This window comes from Setaria viridis, chromosome 8 (assembly GCF_005286985.2).
Source record: "Setaria viridis chromosome 8, Setaria_viridis_v4.0, whole genome shotgun sequence".
Taxonomy (NCBI): domain Eukaryota; kingdom Viridiplantae; phylum Streptophyta; class Magnoliopsida; order Poales; family Poaceae; genus Setaria; species Setaria viridis.
This window is the reverse complement of record NC_048270.2, coordinates 8,912,088-8,935,980: the sequence shown is the minus strand read 5'-3', so window position 1 is coordinate 8,935,980 and position 23,893 is coordinate 8,912,088. Positions and strand designations below refer to the sequence as shown.

Below are 23,893 nucleotides of genomic sequence, written 5' to 3'. Positions count from 1 at the left end.
AGTACACTCGGCAAAGTTTGATGGCAGTTTCAGGACGAAATATTGATGCCGGTGTTTTTTCAAGTGAAGAGCGCGTCACGACCTTTGAGCACAAGGTGCTCGATGCATTCAGAAACACCTGTCAACCACACCGTCAGATTGTACTTGTTGAGCAAAAACCTCCATTTCGACTCAAACTCATCAATCCTTTCCAATTCATTTACACATTCCTTGAGCTCTTGTTTGAATGATGGATGTGCTTCATATACAGCGGCCAACCTCTCCTTGCACCTGGAGAAGATATCTCTCTGGCATAACCGTTGCCTAACGTCATCAAAGACCTTCATGGCAAGCCATCTCAGCATCCCTATTATAATTTATCGTCAACGACACTGGCTTCTTCCCGCCCATAGAGGCAAGCCAAGTCTCAAACAGCCACACATACGTTTCCTCGCTCTCATCAGTCAGGATAGCGTACCCAAACACGATAACCTGCCTATGATGGTTCAATCCAGTTTGTGCCACGAATGGCGCAGCAGGCAGGTTCCTCTTGCAGGTGACGTCAAGCACAACCGCATCCCCAAACCATTTATACAGCAATCTGGCGCGTGCATCCTCCCATAAGAAATTGGTAACACAGTTGCTGCGATCAACCTGGATGGCGTAGCAGAATGGGGGATTCTCAGACTGCTTCTTCTTGAAATGCTCAAGCAGGCACTGGGTGACATTGCCGTCGGGTCCAAGAGCAGTGCTCTGGAAGGAATCGGCATCTGTATTAGCAATCCGGCCAGATGGCACCTTTGATGACTTGTTACTGGAATGCTTGGTTGGCGTGTCTGCACTCTCTGAACCGCTGGCGTCAGAGTCGCTGCCGTCGTCGTCGTCGTCATCGCCGCCGAGCCGGTGGGTGTGATCGAAGACGCAGCGGGAGACGACCCAAGTGCGTGGAGGCGGTTAACCTGGATCATGGCGGGGCACGCCGCGCGGGAGGAGGCGCGGTCGCGGCGCTTCCTGGAGGGGTCGAGCGGCGGGTCCTTGCGGGCGGGGAGGCCCTGGCGGGAGAAGGCGAAGCGGCGCATGATGACGGCGTCGCCGTGGCCGGAGGTGGAGGACTTGCTCTTCCGGACACGGAACCCCACCCGCGCCGCGTACGCCAAGTAGAACTTCAGGGCCGCCGCAGGGGACGGGAAGACCATCCCCACCGCCGGCGCACGTGCCTCCGCCGCCGTTGCACCGCATTCAGACAATGCCACATCGCTGGCGTCGGCGGACATGGCCCCGGACGACGTTCTGGAACTCTTTAGATTGGGGGATATCAGCCGAAACTAGCGGAATGAATCGAAAGGGAGGTGCTTGGATTCGAAAGGGCCAGGTCCTTGGCTAGCAACGGATGCCGGGAGCGCCGGTGATTCATGCAAGAACGGCAGGGGGGAAGACAAGCGAATAGGGGTTTCTCCGGAGCTTCTTGGTAAGCTTACAGCTGGGGGCGAGGGTAGAGCTGGTGTGATCTGGGACTGGAGGGGGGAGTGCTGTGAGAAGGGCGAAGTGGCGGCGGCCGGCCGCCGGGAAGAGGAGACCGCAGTGACGGCGCTCTGGGGGCAGGTGAGGTCCGTGAGGAAAAACGCTTCTTCCCGTTCCCGATATGATCTAATGGGCCGTGGGCTGTTGGGCTCGAGGGCCAAAAATTAAACACGTGATCGGCGGCCTCTACTGGATGGATCTCGGCTCGAAAGGAAAAGGCTACCTCGCGTAGTCGCGCTCGTATGGGATGGCGCGACACTAAGCAGCCTGCATAAGCTATCTAGGTTGCCTTAGCCCACGCGCGTTTTTGTTTTTTTATTTACATTTTTAAAATGTGATAACTTTCCACTAGAGTGTCCGTTTTGAATTTCGTCACCACCGTTACATTTTTATAACGAGATCGACCCATCATGTCTATTTAGAAATAACTTTAAAGTTATAGCAACTTATGTAAATGTATAAGAGCTAGTTTTGTAAGTACGTAGCAATTTGTGTACTACACATAAATTGCTACAAAAATAATGTATATGTGGTACCGTAACTTTTATGAAATATGTATATAAGCTGCTACCTTTACCTTTACATAAGTTGTTACATTATATAGTAAGAATAAAGAAGTTGGCTACACGTTCTCTGTATTAATTGGTATTAATAAATTTATATAAATTCTCCATATAAGCTAAATGTACTACTAGATATATCAATTATAACACTATACAATATAACTTACTATATATGTCCATGTATAAAATCCTACAAGATAAATAAGGTGACATGTTAGTTTCAAAAATACTATATAAAGTGCTACAGCTTGCACATAAGTTACATTATACATATAACATAAGTTGACACTTGTATAAAATGGCTCCAAAACACATCTATTATGGATCTTGTTTTGTAGATCTCATCGCAAGGAATACAATCGTGCAAACGGATTTGAAACGGACGCTCGGTTAGAGAGTAACGCTCGTTTAAAGAAAATACAACGATTTTGTCTAGCTGACATCATTAATGATGTCAGACGAAAGCGATGTCTCCGACGCTTGCCTCCTACAGCCGCACGGCACTAGTAGCAAATGAAGTTATTCCAACATGCGCTACGCTAATTTAAATCAGTAGGATGTCATGATTATGTGTCCCACCAAATTGGGGTCGCACGCTTGCCTAATGCGCGACCTGTCGCGGCTTAACCACATCTAAAAGGAAAACGGCGCCTCATATGTTCGATGGAAAATTTCCATCCGATGAAACTTTAAAAATTAACTAGTGCAACATTAGTGGCTATTGTTTGCAACATGAAAAATAATGTGTAAAAATGACTACATCGTCCAACTCTATGATAGAAAAACACCATGTTTCATACAACATTCACCATGAAATACGCAGAAACAATAGTTGTTGCAATATCGATGCTTAACTATTGCAACATATGTCGACGATCCAATCCTTTTAAGATTCCGGACGTATGGTCTATAACATTACCGAACAAGGCAAATGTTAAACATTCGGAAACCTTAATTATCACCTCCAATTCAAATTAGTTATAATTGGTTAATTGTAGATCCATCTAAATCAAATACTTTATCTTTCACCGTCGACTCCAAAAAATGTACATTTAAACAACATGTGAATAATATATCATGAAGGTATTTTTCTTATGGTGGATCTAAAAACATAAATTTTATGATGTTAAACAATATAAATTTTTAAAAATTGACGGCCAAAGTAAAAGTGTTTAACTAAAATTATTATCATTACTGTTGGTACTCTTCCTAATGGATATGCTCGAACGATAAAATGATTTGACTTATGATAAAACTAAAATAACTTGATTTTTATGTGGAGGGAATGGGGAAGTACGTCTATAATTTGTTTCATCAAAATTTATGGAACTCGTAGAGGGACTAACCTGCATTAGAAAGGAAGGCATGAGCAACGGGAGATAAAGGTTGAGTGGGTGAGTGGTGTGAGCAAGGATGGGACTATGTGGCCGTAACAAAGCATGTGTGTTAGTGGGCTCTGTCCAAGGAGTATGCGATATGTAAAGTAGGCTTGCATGTCCATAAGCTAAACTCAAACTCTTTTTCAAGGGTTTCTTTGTGCTCTCCTAGAAGTTTGGGTTTGAAAGAAAAAAAATAAGATGTGTCTTTCATAAGATTTAAGGTTAGAATAGGCAGGCATACGCCAAACCCATTATTTTGACCTTAATTTGAAGCCAGTAAAAACAAAAAGTAACACTTACCAAGATTTAGAATAGCCTTTTATTTTACTCTGTGCGGCTGATGTATGTTCATTAAAGTCACCTAAGCACAACTGCACGATAGATGGCTGCCTCGCTGGTGGCTTCGATCGAACATGATGGCGATCGATCACTTGTACTCCTACGTGATCCCCTTCGATGAGAGCCTAATTATTCTCTCACCCCCACTAGCCACTGGGCTGCACTTTGCCCTACTCGCTCACCGGTGAGCTCCAAACCAAGAACACACTAATCCGTTGACCTCGATCGATGGACACTGCCGATCGCCTTGATTTATGGCGTCCGGCAGCTGTTCATCCAATGTACGATAGTAGGCAGAACTGAACTTCTAAAGCCTCCTTCTAATCCCGGTTGTAATAGCTAGTGGGATGAGGGGGCGTTTTGTCCCAGTTGGAAACACCAACCGGGACTAAAGGGGGGCCTTTAGTCCCGGTTGGCCACCAACCAGGACAAAACACCTCTCCCGGACTCCACCTTATCTTCCTCCTCTCCCTTATCTCTTCTCTCTCTCTCTCTCTCTCTCACTTTTCTCTCACCCTTCTGCATGCCCGCCAACCCTTCCCCCTCCCTCCTGCCGCCGCCGCCCCCTCCCCCGGCGCTCCCTCTCCCGCCGCCGCCACCCCTCCCCTCCCTCTCCTGCCGCCACCCCCCTCCCCTATCCTCTCCCACCCTCTCCCCTAGCCCTCCCTCTCCCGCTACCACCGCCCCCTCCCCTCCCCCTCTGCTGCCCCTCCCCTTCCCTCTCTGCTCACCCCTCACTAGTAGTGAGGAGTGTAGGGCAGGAGTCCAGAGCTCCAGGTATGCTCGAGTCCTCACTGACGCTTGACTCCTCTCCAGGACGTGTTGGCACGGGCGCAGGCGCGGGCGGGCGGCGCCAACGCAGGCGTGGGCGGCCGGTGCAGGGCCGGCACGGGCGTGGGACTAGCATTTATTTTATTTTTTTGGAACTTTTTAGTCCCGGTTGGTAGTACCAACCGGAAGACTAAAAGGGGTCTTTAGTCCCGGGTGAATAATCTGGGACTAAAGGACCCCCCTTTTGTCTCGAAAATTTAGTCCCGGTTGGATTTTCGGGATCTATAACCCTATCCAACCGAGACTAAAGCCGTGTTTTCCAGTAGTGTTGCTGGCAGCTGATCACCTGTAGCACCTCTATGGCAACTGATCATGGCGGCTTCTTCTCTGAATCTGTGATTCGTCGATTCGATTCCAATTAGGCGATCGCCGGAGCGGGTGCCGTGCCGGAGCCGCCAGCGAAGCTGAAGCTCTACTCCTTCTAGCGAAGCTCGTGCTCGCAACGTGTCCATATCACCCTCAAGCTCAAAGGTAGGTACCCCGCATGACTCTGTCAGACAGCCTCATGAGTCATGAGCAAATGCTTCTCTGGTACTGGAATACGAGTACAAGCCGGTGAATCTCCTCGCAAACGAGCAGTTAGACCCAGGTACTTCCTTATGCGTATATGATTTTAGCATCAAGGGATAAGGGTACCCACGGGTCCCCACCGACTAGGATACTGATCGGCCCTGACAGGTGCGCTTGCACGACCACACCGTGTGGGCCAAGGCATGAAGATACGTGGAGCACAAGTCCGGTGGCCGGATGAACTGATATTGCCGGATATTGTGGGATACTTATTGTAGACCAATTCAGATTGCTTTCCATATAACGACCGACTAGGATTAGATCCTATCCAATTGTCACCCTAAGTCGTCAGCCTATATAAGGCGGCCAGGAGCACCCCCCGAGGGAAATGCAACTCACCTCGACTCATCCCACCTCATGTTAACTCTTTGCACCTGCGATTAGCAATACAATCCACCAGAACATAGGACGAAGGGTATTACTCTCCGGAGCCCCGAACCTATCTAAACCTTGCGCCCCTGTGTTACCATTCGAGTTCTTGATCTCATGATCTCCCCCACCTACAAATCTACCACCTGGGTAACCCCCTGGTGAACTACCGGTCACTATATCTAACGGTTGACGTACCAAGTAGGGGTGATCGTGAGATCCTCCCCAGCGAGCTTGATGGCATCCCGCCTCAGTGTCATTTTTCCCGAGAGCATAAAGAACTTCCTTGCCAATCGGATCCAGCTTCGCTTTGGGAGCATGCTGGTGGACTCTGACTCCACCGCCTCCATCGCCAACTCAGTGTCTGCCACTAGCTCGGCATCCATCGGACCTGCATTAACAGAGCAAGGTCTTCACCCGAGGATCATCATGCCGCTTGCCCAGCAGGTCGGTGATCTCTCTCTCTTAAAGAGGATCCCATGCATCATAGCGGCAACCCGCCCACCCACACCCTCCGATCTAATCACGGGGCTAGATCGCATCAGCAACACCATTGTTGAGTGCATCAACCTCTCCGAGGAGGCACTACGCCTTAGAAGGTCAGCACATGGCTCTTCCCGTGTCCCTTTGGCATCAAGAACTCGGCTGCCGTGTTTTCCAAAGAACTCGTGCAGCCTTTCCAGATCCAATCTGATAATCGACCCAAACCCACCCAGTTTTTGGACTGTGATGAACATCCAACACCTGTGGCACTTCTACCCTTAGGAACCAAAAGCTATGTACTCTCTTTACATTTTTATATTGAATAAATAAAACCTTAGAGGTTTTTTGCATACCTACCACCTTTTCTCTTTCTTATGCGAGCTCTTAATCACGCTTGGGGGCTGTCCAACCTGTTTGACAGACCACACCTTCGTCTTTACACTCGGGGGCTTCCCTTGCTATGCGCCGACCTTCGGGTCCTAATTTTTCTCCTACCCCTCTTAATGTTGTGCGACTAACTTGTGTGGACGTCGTCCTACCATGCGAAACCTAGGCAACCTTGCATTCACCCCCTCTATAAGCTTGAGATCCACTCTTAGCACTCTGCAGAGTGCTGGCCAAATAAGGCTAGGTGCTTAGCGGCTACAGGCCTAGGTCACACGGTGTCCTATCAAACATACTGAGGGAAGGAGTTTTGCCTTTACATGAGTTAATCAATAAGTTTTCTTGCCCTATGGCACAGATTGATACATTTTACAATTTTTTCATTACAAGTCCAGTTCCTTAACTACGTCCTCCGAGGCTTGTTGATATTGCTCGATCAACTCCGGAAGGTTACCAGCATGAAAGCCCTCGACAACGCTCGTTCCAACACGCTCCACGGCCAGCCGGGAGAAGTGCATCTTTAGAAGCGCCATGACATTCTTGGCGCACTCCACAGTGGTCTCCTTCATCAAGGCTTTCAGCCGTCTTGGCGTATTTTTCGACTCGGCCACAAACCAAGCTAAGTCATGTATTCATTTAAATATTTTACAGCTTCTGTATATCTCTACACGACTCAATTCTCCTATGTCTCCGTGACTTTCGCCGACCACCCTGGTCACACCTCTGACTGCTTATACAGTTTGATCTGTCTACTACACGGGCAGTCGGGGGTTGCGCCCTATGAGTGCCCAGCGCACGCTCTTTGCTTTTTCGCACAGTTCTGACTGCTTTGTGGCTTGTCCGTCTCTCTTAACAGTTGCTAAAGTACTTGGTAGCATACGCTTTAATCCGTGAAACCTCGACTCATCTTGTGATGCCCCATCTACAAGCTCGAGATATGCTCTCAGCAGACTGCTGGCTAAGCAAGGCTAGGTGTTTAAACGTAACAGGCTAACTACCTAAGGAAATTACATAGCCCATAAGAGCAGGACGCGCAAGGATTTACTTTTACGCTAATTAAATTTCTAAGTTATTCAATATTCTATATTATGCTACATAATACTTGTATTGTCCTTTTACAGCTCAGAAACCACTCGGTGTGCCTCCTGACGCTCGTCCGACCTTCCAGGCTTGGATGCTCGGGGTGGGAGGCGATGCGGCGCGCTTTTGTGACTCGGCCGGCTCCCACGCTCGGGGGCTAGGCGCCATAGATGACTCGGTATGGCTCCGCGGCTCCGTCAGTTCTCGTGCTCGGGGGCTGGGCGCCTAATCCAGGTCGACGTGCCTCCATAGCTCTGTCAGTCCTCACGCTCGGGGGCTGAGCGCTATATTTGTATCCTTTTATGATGGAAATAATATATCAGATTCTTGACCATTAGATCGATTACTTTAATCGTTTCAATACTCGTGGGTTACTCCATATGGAGTGCGTCTTGCTACGCCATCCATGTGCTTCCCTTCGATCTACAGGATACTAGACATCCCGAAGCTTGGCAGTCGCATAGCCATGTGCCTTTGGTCATACGTGCCTGTGGAAGCTTCAATTTTTCTTTCTTTTTTGAATACTGCGCAGCCTCTCCATCACTATGATGACACCACAACTTCAGCCAAGTATATTACAAGCTTCGTTGCGCATACGTCAGACTCCTGTTTGACTCCACATTGCTCGGGGGCTTGAGGGATAATGGTACCCATGGGTTCCCACTGACCAGGATACTGGTCGAGCCTAACGGGTGGGCCTACCCGACCACGCTGTGCGGGCCAATGCATGAAGATACGTGGAGCACAAGTCCGAAGGCCGGACGAACTGGTTCTGCCCGGATATTGCGGTATACTTGTTGTAGTCCGACTCAGATTGCTTTCCATGTAACATGTAACAATCGACTAGGATTAGATGCTATCCGATTGTAACCTTAGGTCGTCAGCCTATATAAGGCGGTCAGGGGTGTCCCCCGAGGGTAACGCAACTTATCTCGACTCATCCCACCTCACGTTAACTCTTCGCACCTGCGATCAACAATACAATCCATCAGAATACAGGATGTAAGGTATTACTCTCCGTTGAACCTGTCTAAATCTTGCGCCTCTGTGTTACTATTCGAGTTTTTATCTCACGATCTCCCCTGCTTACAAATCTACCACCTGGGTAACTCCTTGATGGACTGCTGGTCACTACATCAGACAAGCATCAACATGGCTACCGGTGTTTCCTCCTTGAGAGAATCTAGGTGCAGAAATCTTCAGGTGAAACTGTCTTTTCTGGTCTTTGGTTAAAGAATTTGAGAGGTTACCCAATCAACTATGTTCCGGCATTGGTGGACGGTGAAACGGTCATCGCAGATTCCTTTGCGACCTCGGTTGTAAGAGTTTTTTCGAGTTGCCATAGTCATGAAGTCTCTGTTCCTTTTGGTGTGTACTGTGTACTAGTACCTTGAGGTCATGTACCCCCAGCATCCTCTGCTACCACAAGAACCTCAGAAGAGGGCACTGAATATCCAGGTTCGTTCTCTGTTTCGAGCCAAAACAACCATTTCATCAGGGTACTCTGTTTCACTGAAATAACACAATTGAGTTTATAAAGACAAAACATTTGATCATGCCATAGTTTCTGCAAACAAATAGTATGAAAACTGAAGACACACTTAACACCGCTGCTGTGAAAAAAAATTCATGCATTTTATATTACAATGCCTGCACTGCTCATCCGAATTAAAAATGGCCTTGGACTTATGGTTTTTGAGTTGCAGATTGCAAATATTGTCGGTTCAAGCATTCAACCGCTCCAAAACTATCCTGTCCTTGTGAGTTCATTTGCAGAAACTACAGCTCTTTCTATTTGCCATAGACGTGTGTTTTATTGTTCCTTTATTCCTCAGAGCATGAGAAGTTTTCTTCTGCACCTTGGTTGCAGAATTTCATAGAGGAGAAGTTGGACTCAAACGAGGAGATTAAATGGACCAAGCATCAGATCAACAGGGGCTTCACAGGTTCAATACTCTCTCATCAATTTGACTGATTCTGTGAAATTGGATAAAAAATAACTGTAACTGCACGGATCAAGTAAATCTCATGGGGTTTCTTTCTCATGAATCTCAATAAACAATTTCTGCGAAAAAGGATTTCCTTTTATAAATTGTGATATCATAAATCCTATTTCGTTAGCTTTTAAATTTCTAACCAATGTATTATCAGCTCTTGAGAAGCTGCTGAAAGGATGCAACACTACATATGCCACAGGAAGTGAAATCCAGCTGGTTTGCACCTCATTTTCCTATTTATTTGTGTATTTTTGTTTGAGGCATAAATGTATTGATAGTGAAACATGGATTGATGTTCAGAACCCGACAAGCTGATATTCTCCAACAAAAAGATCTAGCTGAGCACATGAGCAGCTCCGAAGTCCAAACTACCATATCAAAGTTTTACACTTTCACACTGCTGAAATTCCTACAATGAATCCCCATTCAACAAACAAAAAATGCGCCATCGAAAAAGTTAATACTAGAAATTTTAGCTTAGAATACTTGTGATAATAGTTCCCTCTGTTTTACCTGATTCTGTACAGGCAGATTTATTTCTCCAACCCCAGATATATGGTGGTATTAAGCGCTTCGGAATTGATATGTTAAGTACCACTGAGTCACTGACCTTGCGAATTACAGCTTTATTTTCTTATTTACAATCTCAACAGGGAATAGAAAATAATTGCAAGCTTAGTGCTTGCAGTTGCAGCAAGCCGTCTAGCCCAGCGTTGAAGTACAATGTTGGTGGTTCAGTGGCACAACCCTCATCTATTCTCTTTTCTTAAACCAAACGTACAAAATTTCATTTTATCAAAAAGCATACACAATTTCTCATGTGTATGCTTGATATTTGGTTGTAACCTGCAGTTTAATCATAAATTAGAATATGCTCATCGAACAGCTTTCAGTTGCAATTTACCTACAAAAAAGTAGGGGATTGATGAACTTCATAAACCATCATATTCATCGGCTGGCCCTAAAAAAGGTTTTTTTTCCTTTGCAGTCAATTTAACCTGTCCTGGAAAGGCTCCATGAAGCTTATATGGAACATCCTGCATTCCTAGCTGCATTGCCAGAGAAGCAACCAGATGCGCCTTCCTCCTGAGCACATATGCAAAACCTATTTGGAACCATCTCTTCCAGCCCTATGTGTCATGGATCTAAATAGCAGAAATAGTGTCTATAGCTATTCTTTCTGTTAGATATTGTGTCGAATATTTGTAAAAGTCCAGTTACAACGAGACTTGGAATTGTATTTAGCAGTATAGGGTAGAGTCCGTGTCATACTCTGTAATCCGAGCTTCCTCATAAATATGAGAGGAGGGCTGCTGGTATAACCATGACGACATAGCGACAGGCTCGTAGGGGGGAGGTGGCATGATGCCGAGACCCCAGAGTGACCAGTGTTGTGGTATTGGGGAGGAGCGCCGTAGTCATGCCTGGGGATGTAGGCTTCGGCCGAACCTTGTCAACAAAGATAGTGTCTCCGTTGTCATCTATGATCGTGCAAGTTCATCTCGGTAGATTCAATCGACGCTTCCGCTGGTGGATAGCAGGCGGCTCGTCGCCATGAAAGCTAATTTTCTAACACTTTCTTTAAATTGTTAGTTGATTTGGCTGTCTATTTATGTATGAGAGACAAGAAGGGAAAAATGGATGATACGTAGAGAACGAATAAATTTCAAAGATAAGGTGTATTACAAGTTTACAATTATGCAAGCTTATTACAATTTTTCATGATAAGGTTTTCAGAACAAATCTTCAGCTTGATTGTCATATCCAAGCCATTGTACATGAATTATTTGTGAATAAAAAATTATTGGACATGAATGCTAACCCCATAGCGTGACACATAACATGGTCACACAGCCACCATTAAGTGACATATACTGATATACCCTTGCTGAACCAGAAACTATCATTCAATTATTCCCAATCTGCTTTTTAGGTGACAGGGCCTCAATAGCAGTTCCCAGAGGCCATGCGGCTTCAATGAAGTACTCGCCGTGCTTCACCTTGGATACAAATGTGATCTTCTTTGTTGGTGGCAGACCTGCAGCAGAGCATAGAACCATATCATGAATCTTGAACTTCAGATGGCTAGAAACACTAGTACAGTAATAGTCCATACTTAACAGCAGGAAAATTTCTTTGCATGTTGATTATTGTTGCTACTCACCGAAGCCATCAACGAGCAGTGTGTACTGGTAAGTAAGGTCCAGGCATAAGTATGGCACACTGGCGTCTTCAATCTTGGGGAATGCAACCTTTACTTTCTTAACACCCAATCGGCAAGCCTTCCTTGCAGCAATTCTGAATGCGGCTGGAGTGGCCTTTGCGCTGGGAGCTTCACTGTCTATGAATCCAACCTTCAAGAGAGACGAAGAAATTCAGTTCTCATAACATGCGTGTTTGTTAAAGTTTAGGTTGAGACATTGGTTGTTCCTACACGCGAGGCAAGATAGTGGAAGCTCGAGGTGACATAGAGGTTGTTTTGGCCAGCTCCACCTCCTCCATTCCACACACCGCCGAAGGTGCAGTTCTTTGTCTTGCATGGTGCGTTTAGGTTCAGTGCCTTGGTTATCTCTTCCCTGCATTTTTCATAATTTGCTCCTTTTGGTGAAGCAGTTGCATCGTATTTCTTCCCGTTGTAGCTGTATGTACCTTCGCAATTATTTTCCCCAAAAAAAGAATAACTAGTTATGCCGGCGTTGTCATTAAGAAAAATTGTCAAGTACATTGATTTCAGTTTTCAGTATGTAAGTCGGCAACGTGCATACCACTAAATCCACGCAGCGTGCAGGAACTGAATGGCCCATTCTTTGCCTTCAAAATCTCTGCCCGTGCTGCAAAAGCACCAAAGCTCAAGTAACTGCAAGAACGATTTGGCTGATCAGTTTTAGTGCTATGTACAAACAAAGGCTACACTAGTTAATTACCAAGCTAATACTCCCTCCGTTCCAAAATGTATGTCGTTTTAGCTTTTCTAGATACATAGGTTTAGCTATACACCTAAATATAGGATTATGTCTAGATACGTATCAAAATCTATATATCTAGAAAAATCAAAACGATCTACATTTTAGAACGGAGGGAGTACAACATAATAGTCAACCTGTGAACATAGACACTGTAATCTTTTCCTTTAAGATACTCTTTTGTAACATAGGGATCCTCTCCATCAGGTACTGCAGGAGCGCTAGCAGCAGCATATGCAGATATAGCATAGGCCATTTGCACTGACCCACCGCCCAAATCAATGATACCTACCGTCTGGGAGTAGTCTCCTCCCAATTTATCCAACAGATAATTCAGAGCAACCTACATTTAATTTCAAGGCATGCACAATGAGGTCGATGTTATATGAGAATATGACTATATGAGGCACAAAAGAAAAGTTAATCATGAGTATCTAAACATATTTTTTTTGGTGTTGTGTGGCTTCGAAATGCATACCCATAAGTAATGTCCTTCTTGAGACCCCTCAAGAACATTGATCCAGTTGGGGTTGTACTGAAATTTGCTTTTTGTGTGAACAAGATCCCTAACCTGTAGCGAAAATCAATCAACCAATGGTTTTTTAGCCATGTCAAAATCATTCATGTTGCATGACAAACATAAAACTAGAGAGTATCATGAAACTACCGCTTCAAGGATTTCCTCTGATTTTTCTTCACCAATAAGTCTCAGACCAGCAGTTGCCTGCATGGTAAGAAAAACACTAATTAAACGCGTAGTGGAAGCAGTTTCAGACCCATTAACTTTTTAGGCTCTTTTGCATGCAATACTTTGAGAATAAATATGCAATCATGCATAAGGGGTGTAGTATATAGCAGGTTTATGCTAAATCTTTCAAATCCTGGGGTGCAAATGAACAGAGAGAGTGTAACAACCCTAGGCGACATCAAGGAGTGGAGTGTGTTAATTGATGATCATTTTGTCGGATCTTCGCGATTCAATATATTTGTGTAATTTATGGCATCAATCGGATCTTTAATATGACACTTTAACAAACAATTTGTACAAAGAAAAAATAAAGACCCATTTTCAAAATAAAGTTAGATATTATTGTGAAAGTCTTTTATCATGATACGTATATAATTTTTTCTTCTTACTCCTAGCTTAAGAGGGGTTGTTTTCATAAGCCGTGAAGGGACGACGCTTTTGGCCTTCTCAAGGAGAGGTAGTATGGAGTTGGCAGCATCTTGAGGCCGTCCAGCATATGAGCTCAGCCCGGGCTTCACCTGAAACCAACATTACAACCAATGTGTGCAATCAAAAGTGTGCTACAAAGTACAAATACTCGGAGAAGAACGAAACAAGTGCGTTCTCAAGAAGAGGTAGTATGGAATTAGCACCTTGGCGAAGACCTGGATGTCATCGCCGATTCCGAGGAGGTCCATCTGCCTGTCGAACCTGAAGACGTGTAGCCGGCTCCCCGTGCTGCCGGCGTCGAAGATGACGGCGTACCTCCCGGGCCCAGCGGGCGCCTTCTCAGCGGCTGGCTTGTCGGCGGCGACGCCGGCCTTCCGGCCAAGCACGGGAGAATCGGCAAGGACTACGATGGGGTACGACGAGGACAGCTGCAGGAGGAGAAGCAACACGGCCGTGCCGAAGACGCGAGCCATTGCTACCTAGAGCTCTGCTCAATGAAGGAAGAAACCTGTGCCTTATCCTGTACTCACACTAGAGCTAGTGTGCGTGCGTGTTCAAGTCCTCATGCCAGGGTTGCCTTTTAAAGATTTGAAGGGGGAGACTTCCTCAAGCTCCCCAGCTATTGTTCACATGCAGCCAGTGAGTTACCTTCACATGTACGTGTATTCAATTGAGATAGATGATGATATACATCATGCTAATTTTAGACTATTATATCATCAGGGAAGAATAATACGTGCATGTGTATATAAGGTATATCTTCCTCACTGATTATGTTTATACCGACCAGATCAAGTGTATATACCTTCCTCACTGATTATGTTTATACCGACCAGATCAAGTGTACGGATTCAGTAGTCCTTTTCGAACATCAGTATAACCTAGTATAATTTATTAATGTACCCTAAAAAATATTTTTTAGGGTTTAGCCTATACCTTGATTTTCTTGCAGATTAAGCAAACTTTAATTTTGCTGGTTACACATATGTACTCCGAGGAAGTGGACGAGTCGGTGCTTCAGGGTTGTTCCGTTGGACCTGGAGGGGACTGACTGATGATCATCTAAAGGCACATGAAACGCAGTTAGCAAAACGATTACTAGTTGATCCAAAGTAGAAGTGTCAGGGTCCTAGTTAAATCCTGTCAACCATGAAGGGAAGCTATGGTTTGGTGGACACGGTGAATGGGAATTTAAAGGTTAGAATTTACTAGTTCGGAGCCTTTGCTATCCTTATATTAATAACCATCCAATTAACTAATAATCTGGACGAGATACGCACACGATGCACGATCTATAGCTTTTTCAGCTTGATCGGCAAATAAAGGTCACCGCGAGTGTCGGAAAGCTACACGGCCACACCTTGTAGTGGTGGATAGTATGGTAGTATATATAGTGATGGGAACGATACGTCTTGAACAGCTGCAGCTGCAGGCTGTGTTTTGTTTGTTATGGGCCTTTGTTTTGTTTGACGAGATTCTCCTTCTTTTCCTGCCGGACTCTGATTTTGTTTAATTCGACTTTTCCCGCCTTTCCATGCTCGTGTTCTATTTTCTTTGCGCAGATGTTTCATGCGCGCGTTTTTTAAATGTTTTTCAAACGCTATCTGTTTTCCTTTTAGGTCTGCGATTCAATTCAGCATTACGGAGAATCACTGCTTGCTATGTTATAAGGCACGATAATATTATCCTAAACGCTAAACAGTAAATAGTCGGTCACCCTTTGTTTAGCATTTAGGTCGTTTAAATGACCTAAATGTTTTTATATAATAACACTAAAATATACATATTTATGTATATAAAAGTCAAATATGCTAGAAAGTCTACATATTTACAAATGTAAAATGTAAGTATTCTATCAAATAATTTTTTTGGAAGAAATCTAAATCCCACAACACTTCATATACTTACGATGCTAATTAGTTTAGTATTGATTGTGGTATAGTTGTAATCCTCCTATTAAGTAAATTATGAATTAAATGGTCATTTAGCTCATTTAATCATGTTTAACTCGATTCTGTTTAGATGGTTTAGACGGTTTTTAACGGTTTAAACGGTCCAACCATTTAATTCACCGTTTAGGGCCTAAACAAGATGGAGGTCTCTGTTTAGCGTTTAAATAGGCCATTTAGGCGAACAGTGGGCATGGTAGAACTTGGCATGATCTTCCAAATAACATTTTGACAATTCCTTTATCTTATATTATATTATTTATGGTTACAAACTTATAATCATTGTAGAGTATATTTGATTACGAATCCAACAGTTTACATTATAAAAATAAAAAATTGATAGTCAAATTATTGATCAAAGATTGCAAATTTTGAATTTTGATATGCGTGTGCGTCTTATAAATAAAAACGGAGGGAGTATCAGGTAGGATAATTTTTACATCAGTGATGGATGGCAGCGTGTAAGTACTGTAAGTAAAAAAAAGACCCCTTTAAAAATAATTGATGGTTTCAGTAAAATACGGTAAATTTTTTAATATTCCGTATGTGCAAACTCAAGATATACGATGATGGAAAGGTGATGGGCAGTTCACATCCACCACCTAAGGTTATAGGCCTCATCAATGCCCACCATCCGTAAGGCACCTATAGGTGGTCCAGACCTGAATCAAGCCCAACCAAGACCTGTGACACGTGACAGGGAGAAGGTAACAGACTTTGTGGTCTGCGGCGCGACGACGGAGACCGGCGCACGGCTTGGTGGCTGAGGGGAGGAGGAGAGTGGCGTGCAGCTCGGTGGCGGAGGGAAGAAGAGTGGCGTGCGGGGAGGAGGAGTCCAGCACGGGCCTCGGCGGTGGAATGAATTAGAAGAGTGGCGCACGGAGAGGAGGAGGAAACTGCATGACAGCGGAGGGGATGAGGTGAACAAATGCCGCTGAACATAGAGGGGGAGGGCTCGGCATTGTGGAAGGGGCTGCGGTAACCCAATACCTTTTGGTATTGAAGGGGATTTTCAATTCGAATTCCATGAACATCCAAATAGATTGAGGGTACCCAATGCTAATTCTGAATTCCAAGCTTTAATATCTACATTCAAACAGGGTGCAAGGAATGTTTTGTATTGAATGGACATGAAATGTATGGAAAGAAATTTATGCACTAAAAAATGATCCAACATGTGGAACAAATGAAATAAAGAGATTTTAGAGTGCTCAAAAAAATGAGAGCCGTCCATCACGAGAAATCGAACGGTGGATGAAACAAAGGAAGTACTATTGTGCATACATCTATGCACCCATCACAACGTTTGGACAATTCTAAATATAGGGCTGGAGACCGAGACGCATCTAACATGGAGACCATAACGCAGGACGGCGTAGTCTACATGGAAAGATAGAAATTAGTCGAGGATTAGGAAAGTGCTCGGTGTAATAAGAGTAGAACTCCTCTAGTCATATCCGACTAGTATTCTTGTAACCAACCGATCGTAACCCTGCCCTCAACTATATATGGCGAGGCAGGGACTCCCTCCAAAGCAATTCAATCCAACCAACACACAGGACGTAGGGTTTTACGCAATCTAGCAGCCCGAACCTGTCTAAATCGTGTGTCTACGTTTACCTTCGAGTTTCTGATCTCGACGAGCCCCACTAACCAAAACACTACCTCGGGCACCCCCCTCGGTAGGTTGCCGGGTCTAAACACCGACAAGTACCGTGAAGTACCAAGAAGTACAAATTTGGTGGGACCTAGTACAAAAAATAGTAAGAAATTTCTATGATACCATTTTAATTATGTGTAATCTATTTAATTTTTTTAAAAAAAAGATAAGAAAGGAAAGTACCTGCAAGTACCACTGGTACTTTAAAAACATTGTAACAAAGGTTATAAAAAATATATATATACCATGGAATATTTTAATTTATAAAGATATCAATTAATTATTATGTTAAAAAATAAATTTTGATCATTGCAACAATCCAAAATAAACCGTATAACATCTAATGCATAATATGTAAACATTAAAAAGTACACCGTGAAACATCTCGTAAATACTATAAAAATAATAATAAATGCACCATGTAAAATCTTACGAATAGCATAAAAATTATAAAAATGCACCCACTATTAAACATCTCATAAATATTATGAAAAAACAATATATATGCGATGGAACATCTCGTAAATAATATGAGAACAATAACAAAATGCATCATAGAATATCACCTAAATACTATAGGAACAATCTAAAGTATAACAACGAACATCTCATACTAATAATCCTTGAACATCTCTTGAATATTATGGGAACAATCCAAAATACACCCCAGAACATCTCATGTATACTATGAAAACAATTAAATGTACACTTTGAAATATCTTCTTAATAATATTGGAACAATAAAAAATATAACAATGGTTTAAATATACCATGGAACACATAAAATAATATCATGAAAGAAATATAATGTGAAGACATCTTAAAAAAGAAATAATCAGGGTAACCCAACCAAACACAGTTTTCTACTGAATTGATATGCTACGTGGGCCGGACTAATAAATATGGCCCAAAATAAAACAGCCGAGCTGTAAGGTGTGGGGAGAATGTGTGCAAAACCAGCCCCACTAACAAAAAAAACTACATGGGTGGGTTTGCCATGTCTTGAACCCTAGTTTTGAGCACCACATGTAGCAAGATTCTATCCGATATCCCCTCCTTATTTGAGAGACAAGAAAACTACCGCAAATGAAATATAGAGAGAATATGTCCGTTACAGCTATGCACTATGCATATTTAATACCATTATTTCCATGATCAATTTTGTGACTCGATTGTTAGTTCTGAAAAAACAAATCCCTAAATTTTCCGCACCTGCAGCACGAATGCACCATCTTGACTCTTGAACCGAAAATTGAGATTTACCAACAATTGGTAGTATTGCTGAAGTGCCAATTCCTTTTTTCCCTTACCAATGCAAATAACACTTGGTTCATTATTCTGACAATTTTATCAGCAAGTTTAGCTACTGGTCTAGTGTCCTAATTTTAACCCGAGAGGTGACTGTAAGAATTAATTTATTACTATTTGAAATTTAGGACAAAACTCCATGCTGATGCGCAATTTGTTACACACCGCTGAGAGCATAAAGTTGTACACACAATTATTGAGAACCAGACATTTCAAATAGGAGCGCTAACTCCAAAGAGCGATACATATCATGATCACACGCGCGCCAATATTAAGTGCAAAATACCCTTACTGAGCCGGAAATTAGTTTCCGGGTTTCTCTTTGTGTGTCACGGCCTCAATAGCAGTGCCCAGAGGCCATGCAGCTTCAATGTAGTATTCTCCATGCTTCACTTTGTCAACAAATGTGATGTTCTTCATTGGCTGCAAACCTGCAGTGCAACCAGATATATGAAACGAACGATGTCTCAAGTCCGAGGTTCAGCTTGCTCGGAACACTAGTAAGAGATAACAGCAGAAAACTTTCTTGGCGTCTCGAGTAAATGTCAAAAATCAATGAGACTTACCGAAACCGTCAACGAGCAATGTGTACGTGTAAGCAAGATCCATGCACAAGTACGGCACATCCATGTCATCAACGTTTGGGTAGGCAACTTTTGCTTTCTTGACGTCCAATTGGCAAGCCTTCTTTGCAGCAGCCATGAACGCGGCAGGAGCAGCCTTTGCGCTCGGAGCTTTGCTGTCTATGAACCCAACCTTTCAAAGACAAAATTAAAGATTTAGTTCCTGCAACTTGCAGACCCTAAAATTAAATTGAGGCATCAGTTCTTTATCAAAAGAAAAAGAAAAGGTTGATGCATCAGAGTTGCAGTGATTTACATGTGAGGCAAGGTAGTAGAAACCCGTTGAGGCATAGATGTTGTTTTGGCCAGCACCACCTCCCCCGTTCCACACGCCGTTAAATGTGCAGTTTTTTGTGTGGCATGGTGCATTCAACTTCAGTGCCTTGGTTATCTCTTCCCTGCAGTTCTCATATACTGCTCCTTCTGGTCTAGCAGTCGCATCATATTCCTTCCCATGATAGGTGTAATTACCTTAATTAAAAAAACATTTTAAGGACCTTATAGAGCCTGACAATCCTAACAATCTTACTATTACTAATTGGAGGCTCCTTTTGAAGCCTTTAGGTGAAGCCACCTAGGATTCCTAGTGGACACCCTAGAAAAAGAGAGAAATCCTAGAAATTCTCACAAAAAAACAAAACATTCAACCATCAATTGGTAGTTTCAAATCATCATAGCCATTGGATCTATTATATTTTAAAAAAAATTACCCACCTACGCCATTATGAAAATAGCTTAAAGTAACCCCCTAAATCTATATATAAATTACCCACCTCTGCCATTATATAAAATAAACTAAAGTAACCCCTTAATCTTCATCAAACTTACCCACTTATGCCATTATAAACAATATTTAAAATAACCCTCTAATTTGCAACTGAATTGCCTACCACTATTACTTAAAGTAACCCATTAAATTTGCATCTATATTACCCGCACATGCCATTATGAAAAATAACATAAGGTAACCCTACGTTTTAATCAAATAACCTTAATTAAAAATATACAACAATATATGATTCTAAATCGTCTATATCTTACACTATTGGTATACGATATAATAATTAAGGTCTTTACGTATGATGTGTGTCACCATTTATAAGGATATAAAGTGATGAGAATATAAATTTCTATGCTAAAATTGTATCTCAAAATCAGGGTTCATTAAACAAATTCAAGCGCATACCTGCGATGCAAAGTGAAAAGTTAAAGATTATAAATGTGGATGAAAATATTATAGAGTAATTACTAACTAAAATCTATCATAATTAGATGAAGATATTAAGTATATATCTACATAAGTATTATGTTTGAATATTTAACAAACGAGAGGTAGCTTATGGTAATAGTTTTGTAGCAATGTAGTCTTATTTTGTTCCATTGGAGACTCTGCATTAGTTCCCACGAGACAAGCTAGAAAAAAGAGATCTATTATATTTTCTAACCACGAGACAAGCTAGAAAAAAAAAGACAAATTCTTATAAAAATTAAAAAACATCAAACACCAATCCTGTAAACTCTAATAATCATAGCCATTGATCTATTATATTTTCTAAAAAGTTACCCACCACTGTCATTGTGAAAATATTGAAAAATGAGCTCTAAACCTGTATCTAAATTATCGAGCTCAGCTATTATAAAAAATAATCTAAAGTAACCCCATAATATATTCATCCAATTTAGTAATACACGTCATTATAAAGCATAACTTAAAATGTCATTCAAAAATTTTATTTATGTTACCCACGAATGTCGTTATTAAAAATAACCTAAAGTAAACACCTAAATCTTAATGTAATTATCTTCATGTGCATCCTACAGAAATGTCAAAAAGTAAACTAATATATGATTCTAAATTACCTATTTATGTCATTGTTAATATAAAAATACTAAATTAAAGTATATACACATGATGAGTGCCACCATTTAGACCATTTATACAAGTATGTGAGGAATCAATGAAAAATATTGATTTGTATGCTAAACATAATGTATGGAGGATTGGAAGTATGATACAAAATAGAAAAAGTATGAATAAGGATGAAAAAGTGCATAGAGTAATTATTAATTCAAAATCAATCACAACTGGATAATGATAGGTACATATCTATATAAGTATTATGTTGAAGTATTGAAAAATAAGAGAGTAGTAATTAAACAATTTTGATTATTAGCTAGAGTTTAATTTCTAAATAATTTTTAAATACAATAGCTTTTAAAAATATTAGCCCGTGCGGGAGCACGGTTGATGGACTAGTATTCTCTAAAAAAACAAGCAAGTATGATCCTTGGGTATTTTCGTCCAAATACGTACCACTGAATCCACGCAGCATGCAGGAGCTGAATGGCCCATTCTTTGACTTCAGGATCTCTGCTCGTGCTGCAAAAGCACCATAGCGCAAGTAACTGCATGCATGGACAAGGTTTTGGCTGATCACTGTTACAAATTAGGAAGAGTAATGCTACACTTAGCTTTTTTTGCTCCCCAGTTAGGACGATAGATTCAAACCTGTGAACATAGACATTGTAATCCTTTCCTTTGTAGTACTCTTTTGTAATATAGGGATCCTCTCCATTGGCCGCCGCAGGGGCTCTCGCAGCAGCATTTGCGGAGATAGCATACGCCATTTGCACAGATCCACCACCCATGTCGATCACGCCTACCGTCTGGGAGTAGTCCCCTCCCAATTTATCCAACAAATAATTCAATGCAACCTACATCTCATAGAATGCACACGAAGGTTAATCGATACGAGTATAGACCGATTTTATTTTGTTCTTGTGTTACTGCTAGAACGTACCCAGAGGTAGGATCCTTCTTGAGTTCCCTCAAGAACATTGATCCAGTTGGCCTTGTACTGGAATTTGCTCTTTTTGTGGACAAGATCTCTGACCTGCATTAACGATTAAAAGTTATAATCAGGAAATGCATTTTCAGTCCAAATCAATATCATTGGATGATAAACATTATTATGTTTACCGCATCAAGAATTTGCTCTGCCTTTTGATTTCCGATAAGGCGCAATCCTGCAGTCGCCTGCAAGTTTGGTTAGTAAGAGATAAATTAATCACAATTATTTGGAAGTGAAGTTCTTGTATAATAGCAAAATTGTTGACATACTCCTAGCTTAAGAGGTGTTGTTTTTGTAAGCCGTGAAGGGACAACGCTCTTGGCCTTATCAAGAAGAGGTAGTATGGAGTTTGCAGCCTCCTTGGGTTGTCCAGCATACGAGCTCAGCCCGGGCTTCACCTGCACCAACAAATCATTAATTATGGACAATCAAAATGTTCTACAAACATCTTATAACAACAAATCTTGTTGTTAAAAAGCTAACAAATCTAGTCCATTTCTAATTTTTTCTCTCTCTTCCCTCCTCTCTCTCCCCCTAGTTCTAGATCTAGATATAGATGACAAGCTAATGAAGCTAGATATGATGGATAGAAGTTCAAAAAGAAGGTTGAAATGGCACAAACTCGCCTTATATAGCCACCTCCTCCAAGAAAATCAAGAGCAAAACCTTCCCCCTTAAATTTGGTGTTTGGAGCTTTTCCCAAGCTCCTCTCGGGCAAACTCCAAATGGAAGGTTGCCTGAGGAAAAAGATGAACAAGAGCATTTATGGTGGGCTTTGTGCTGGCAAGCGACATAAGCCAACCGCAAGCACAGATCACCCCATCTGTGCTGGGGGTGGGCTTAGGTCGACCGCCAGCACAGTAGCCTCTGTGCTAGCAGGCCACATAAGCCTACCGCCAACACAGATGGGGCGATCTGTGCTGGCGGGTGCTTGCGTCGCCTGCCAACACAGTAGCCACTGTGCTGGCGGGTGCCCCCCACCAGTCCGAGGAAGCTTTGTGCTGGCGGGTGCCAATCACGCCCGCCAGCACGCTAATTCGCTCAAATTGTTTCTGGCGTGGTGTTTTGCTCTTTTCCTTTATTTTTTCTTTTTGCGGGAACACTTTTGCAATTGTATAATACAATCACTTGTAATTAGTTTTAACTGCTACATCAGATTTCAAACAGCACCATTTTCGCATAATCTAGCAGCCTTTAGGACTAAGAGCTAGTAAATGCAATCATCATACCTTGGCGAAGAACTCGATATCGTCGCCGATACGGGCAAGGTCCATCTGCCTGTCGAACCTGAAGACGTACACCCGGCTCCCCGTGCTGCCGGCGTCGAAGATGACGGCGTACCTCCCCATCCCAGCCGGCGTGTTCTCCGTGGCAGCTTTGCCGTCGATGACGCCGGCCTTCCGACCAAGAACGCCGGCGGCATCGGCGGCATGGACCAGGATGGGGTACGAGGAGGCCAGCTGCACTACGAGAATCAGCACGGCCGCCATGCCGACGACACGAGCCATGGCTAGCCCTGTGCTCTGGATGCGGAGAGTCTCACTTGCTATACCTCGTGCTCTGTGCTCTACTCGACAGGAAAGGGTGTCTTTTTAAAGAGCTCAAAACGAAAAGTTCTTCCCATGAGCTGAGCACCTCATGTGTGCTTAACGTGCTAAGACTGTTAGAGTGCAGTCCAAGCCCCTGAACGTGTAAACGCTCCAAAGTCGGTTACTAGTTGCCTTCACATGTATTCTGACAAGACGCCAAGACAGTGAAACAAATAAAGATGCATCTTCTAGCTAACAAACCGCTTAAATAAGTCAAGAATAAGTACACAAGTTGGTAGCGCTGATAAACAGTTAGTAGTTGTCTTGACGGATAAAG

General features: G+C 42.9%; 3 protein-coding genes and 1 pseudogene across 3 annotated transcripts; 1 reads left to right on the top strand and 3 right to left on the bottom strand.

Annotated features, from left to right (window-relative positions):
* Positions 1–59: 59 nt before the first annotated feature.
* LOC140220201 (protein FAR1-RELATED SEQUENCE 3-like) lies at positions 60–1,253 on the bottom strand. The gene is made up of 3 exons (XM_072290226.1): positions 939–1,253; positions 425–732; positions 60–303 (listed from the first exon to the last, which is right to left on the bottom strand). The coding sequence occupies exons 1-3, from the start codon at positions 1,251–1,253 to the stop codon at positions 60–62; spliced, it is 867 nt and encodes a 288-aa protein (XP_072146327.1).
* Positions 1,254–1,312: 59 nt separating this feature from the next.
* On the top strand, positions 1,313–10,585 carry LOC117834270 (glutathione S-transferase zeta class-like; annotated as a pseudogene).
* A 552-nt stretch (positions 10,586–11,137) lies between these two features.
* Positions 11,138–18,496, bottom strand: LOC117833786 (probable apyrase 3). Its single transcript, XM_034713386.2, has 9 exons — positions 13,839–18,496; positions 13,596–13,724; positions 13,126–13,182; positions 12,937–13,029; positions 12,596–12,801; positions 12,261–12,352; positions 11,930–12,144; positions 11,660–11,849; positions 11,138–11,533 (listed from the first exon to the last, which is right to left on the bottom strand). Exons 1-9 carry the CDS (start codon positions 14,106–14,108, stop codon positions 11,403–11,405), a joined length of 1,383 nt encoding a protein of 460 aa, XP_034569277.1. The 5' UTR covers positions 14,109–18,496; the 3' UTR covers positions 11,138–11,402.
* Positions 18,497–18,642: 146 nt separating this feature from the next.
* Positions 18,643–23,637, bottom strand: LOC117833785 (probable apyrase 3). The gene is made up of 9 exons (XM_034713385.2): positions 23,257–23,637; positions 22,297–22,425; positions 22,156–22,212; positions 21,977–22,069; positions 21,685–21,890; positions 21,490–21,581; positions 19,432–19,646; positions 19,119–19,308; positions 18,643–18,983 (listed from the first exon to the last, which is right to left on the bottom strand). Exons 1-9 carry the CDS (start codon positions 23,533–23,535, stop codon positions 18,856–18,858), a joined length of 1,389 nt encoding a protein of 462 aa, XP_034569276.1. The 5' UTR covers positions 23,536–23,637; the 3' UTR covers positions 18,643–18,855.
* Positions 23,638–23,893: the final 256 nt, after the last annotated feature.

Bases quoted from the DNA above. Each gene is read 5' to 3' on its own strand.
- LOC140220201 (XM_072290226.1), bottom strand. From the start codon at position 1,253: ATGTCCGCCGACGCCAGCGATGTGGCATTGTCTGAATGCGGTGCAACG. The intron at 733-938 runs GTTAACCGCCTC...GATTCCTTCCAG, and splicing joins CGTGCCCCGCCATGATCCAG to AGCACTGCTCTTGGACCCGA. The intron at 304-424 runs GTATGTGTGGCT...TGATGACGTTAG, and splicing joins ACTGATGAGAGCGAGGAAAC to GCAACGGTTATGCCAGAGAG.
- LOC117833786 (XM_034713386.2), bottom strand. From the start codon at position 14,108: ATGGCTCGCGTCTTCGGCACGGCCGTGTTGCTTCTCCTCCTGCAGCTG. The intron at 13,030-13,125 runs GTAGTTTCATGA...TTTTCGCTACAG, and splicing joins CAGAGGAAATCCTTGAAGCG to GTTAGGGATCTTGTTCACAC. The intron at 12,145-12,260 runs GTATGCACGTTG...ATAATTGCGAAG, and splicing joins CACGCTGCGTGGATTTAGTG to GTACATACAGCTACAACGGG.
- LOC117833785 (XM_034713385.2), bottom strand. From the start codon at position 23,535: ATGGCTCGTGTCGTCGGCATGGCGGCCGTGCTGATTCTCGTAGTGCAG. The intron at 22,426-23,256 runs GTATGATGATTG...TTGTTGGTGCAG, and splicing joins ATATCGAGTTCTTCGCCAAG to GTGAAGCCCGGGCTGAGCTC. The intron at 22,070-22,155 runs GTAAACATAATA...TCGTTAATGCAG, and splicing joins CAGAGCAAATTCTTGATGCG to GTCAGAGATCTTGTCCACAA.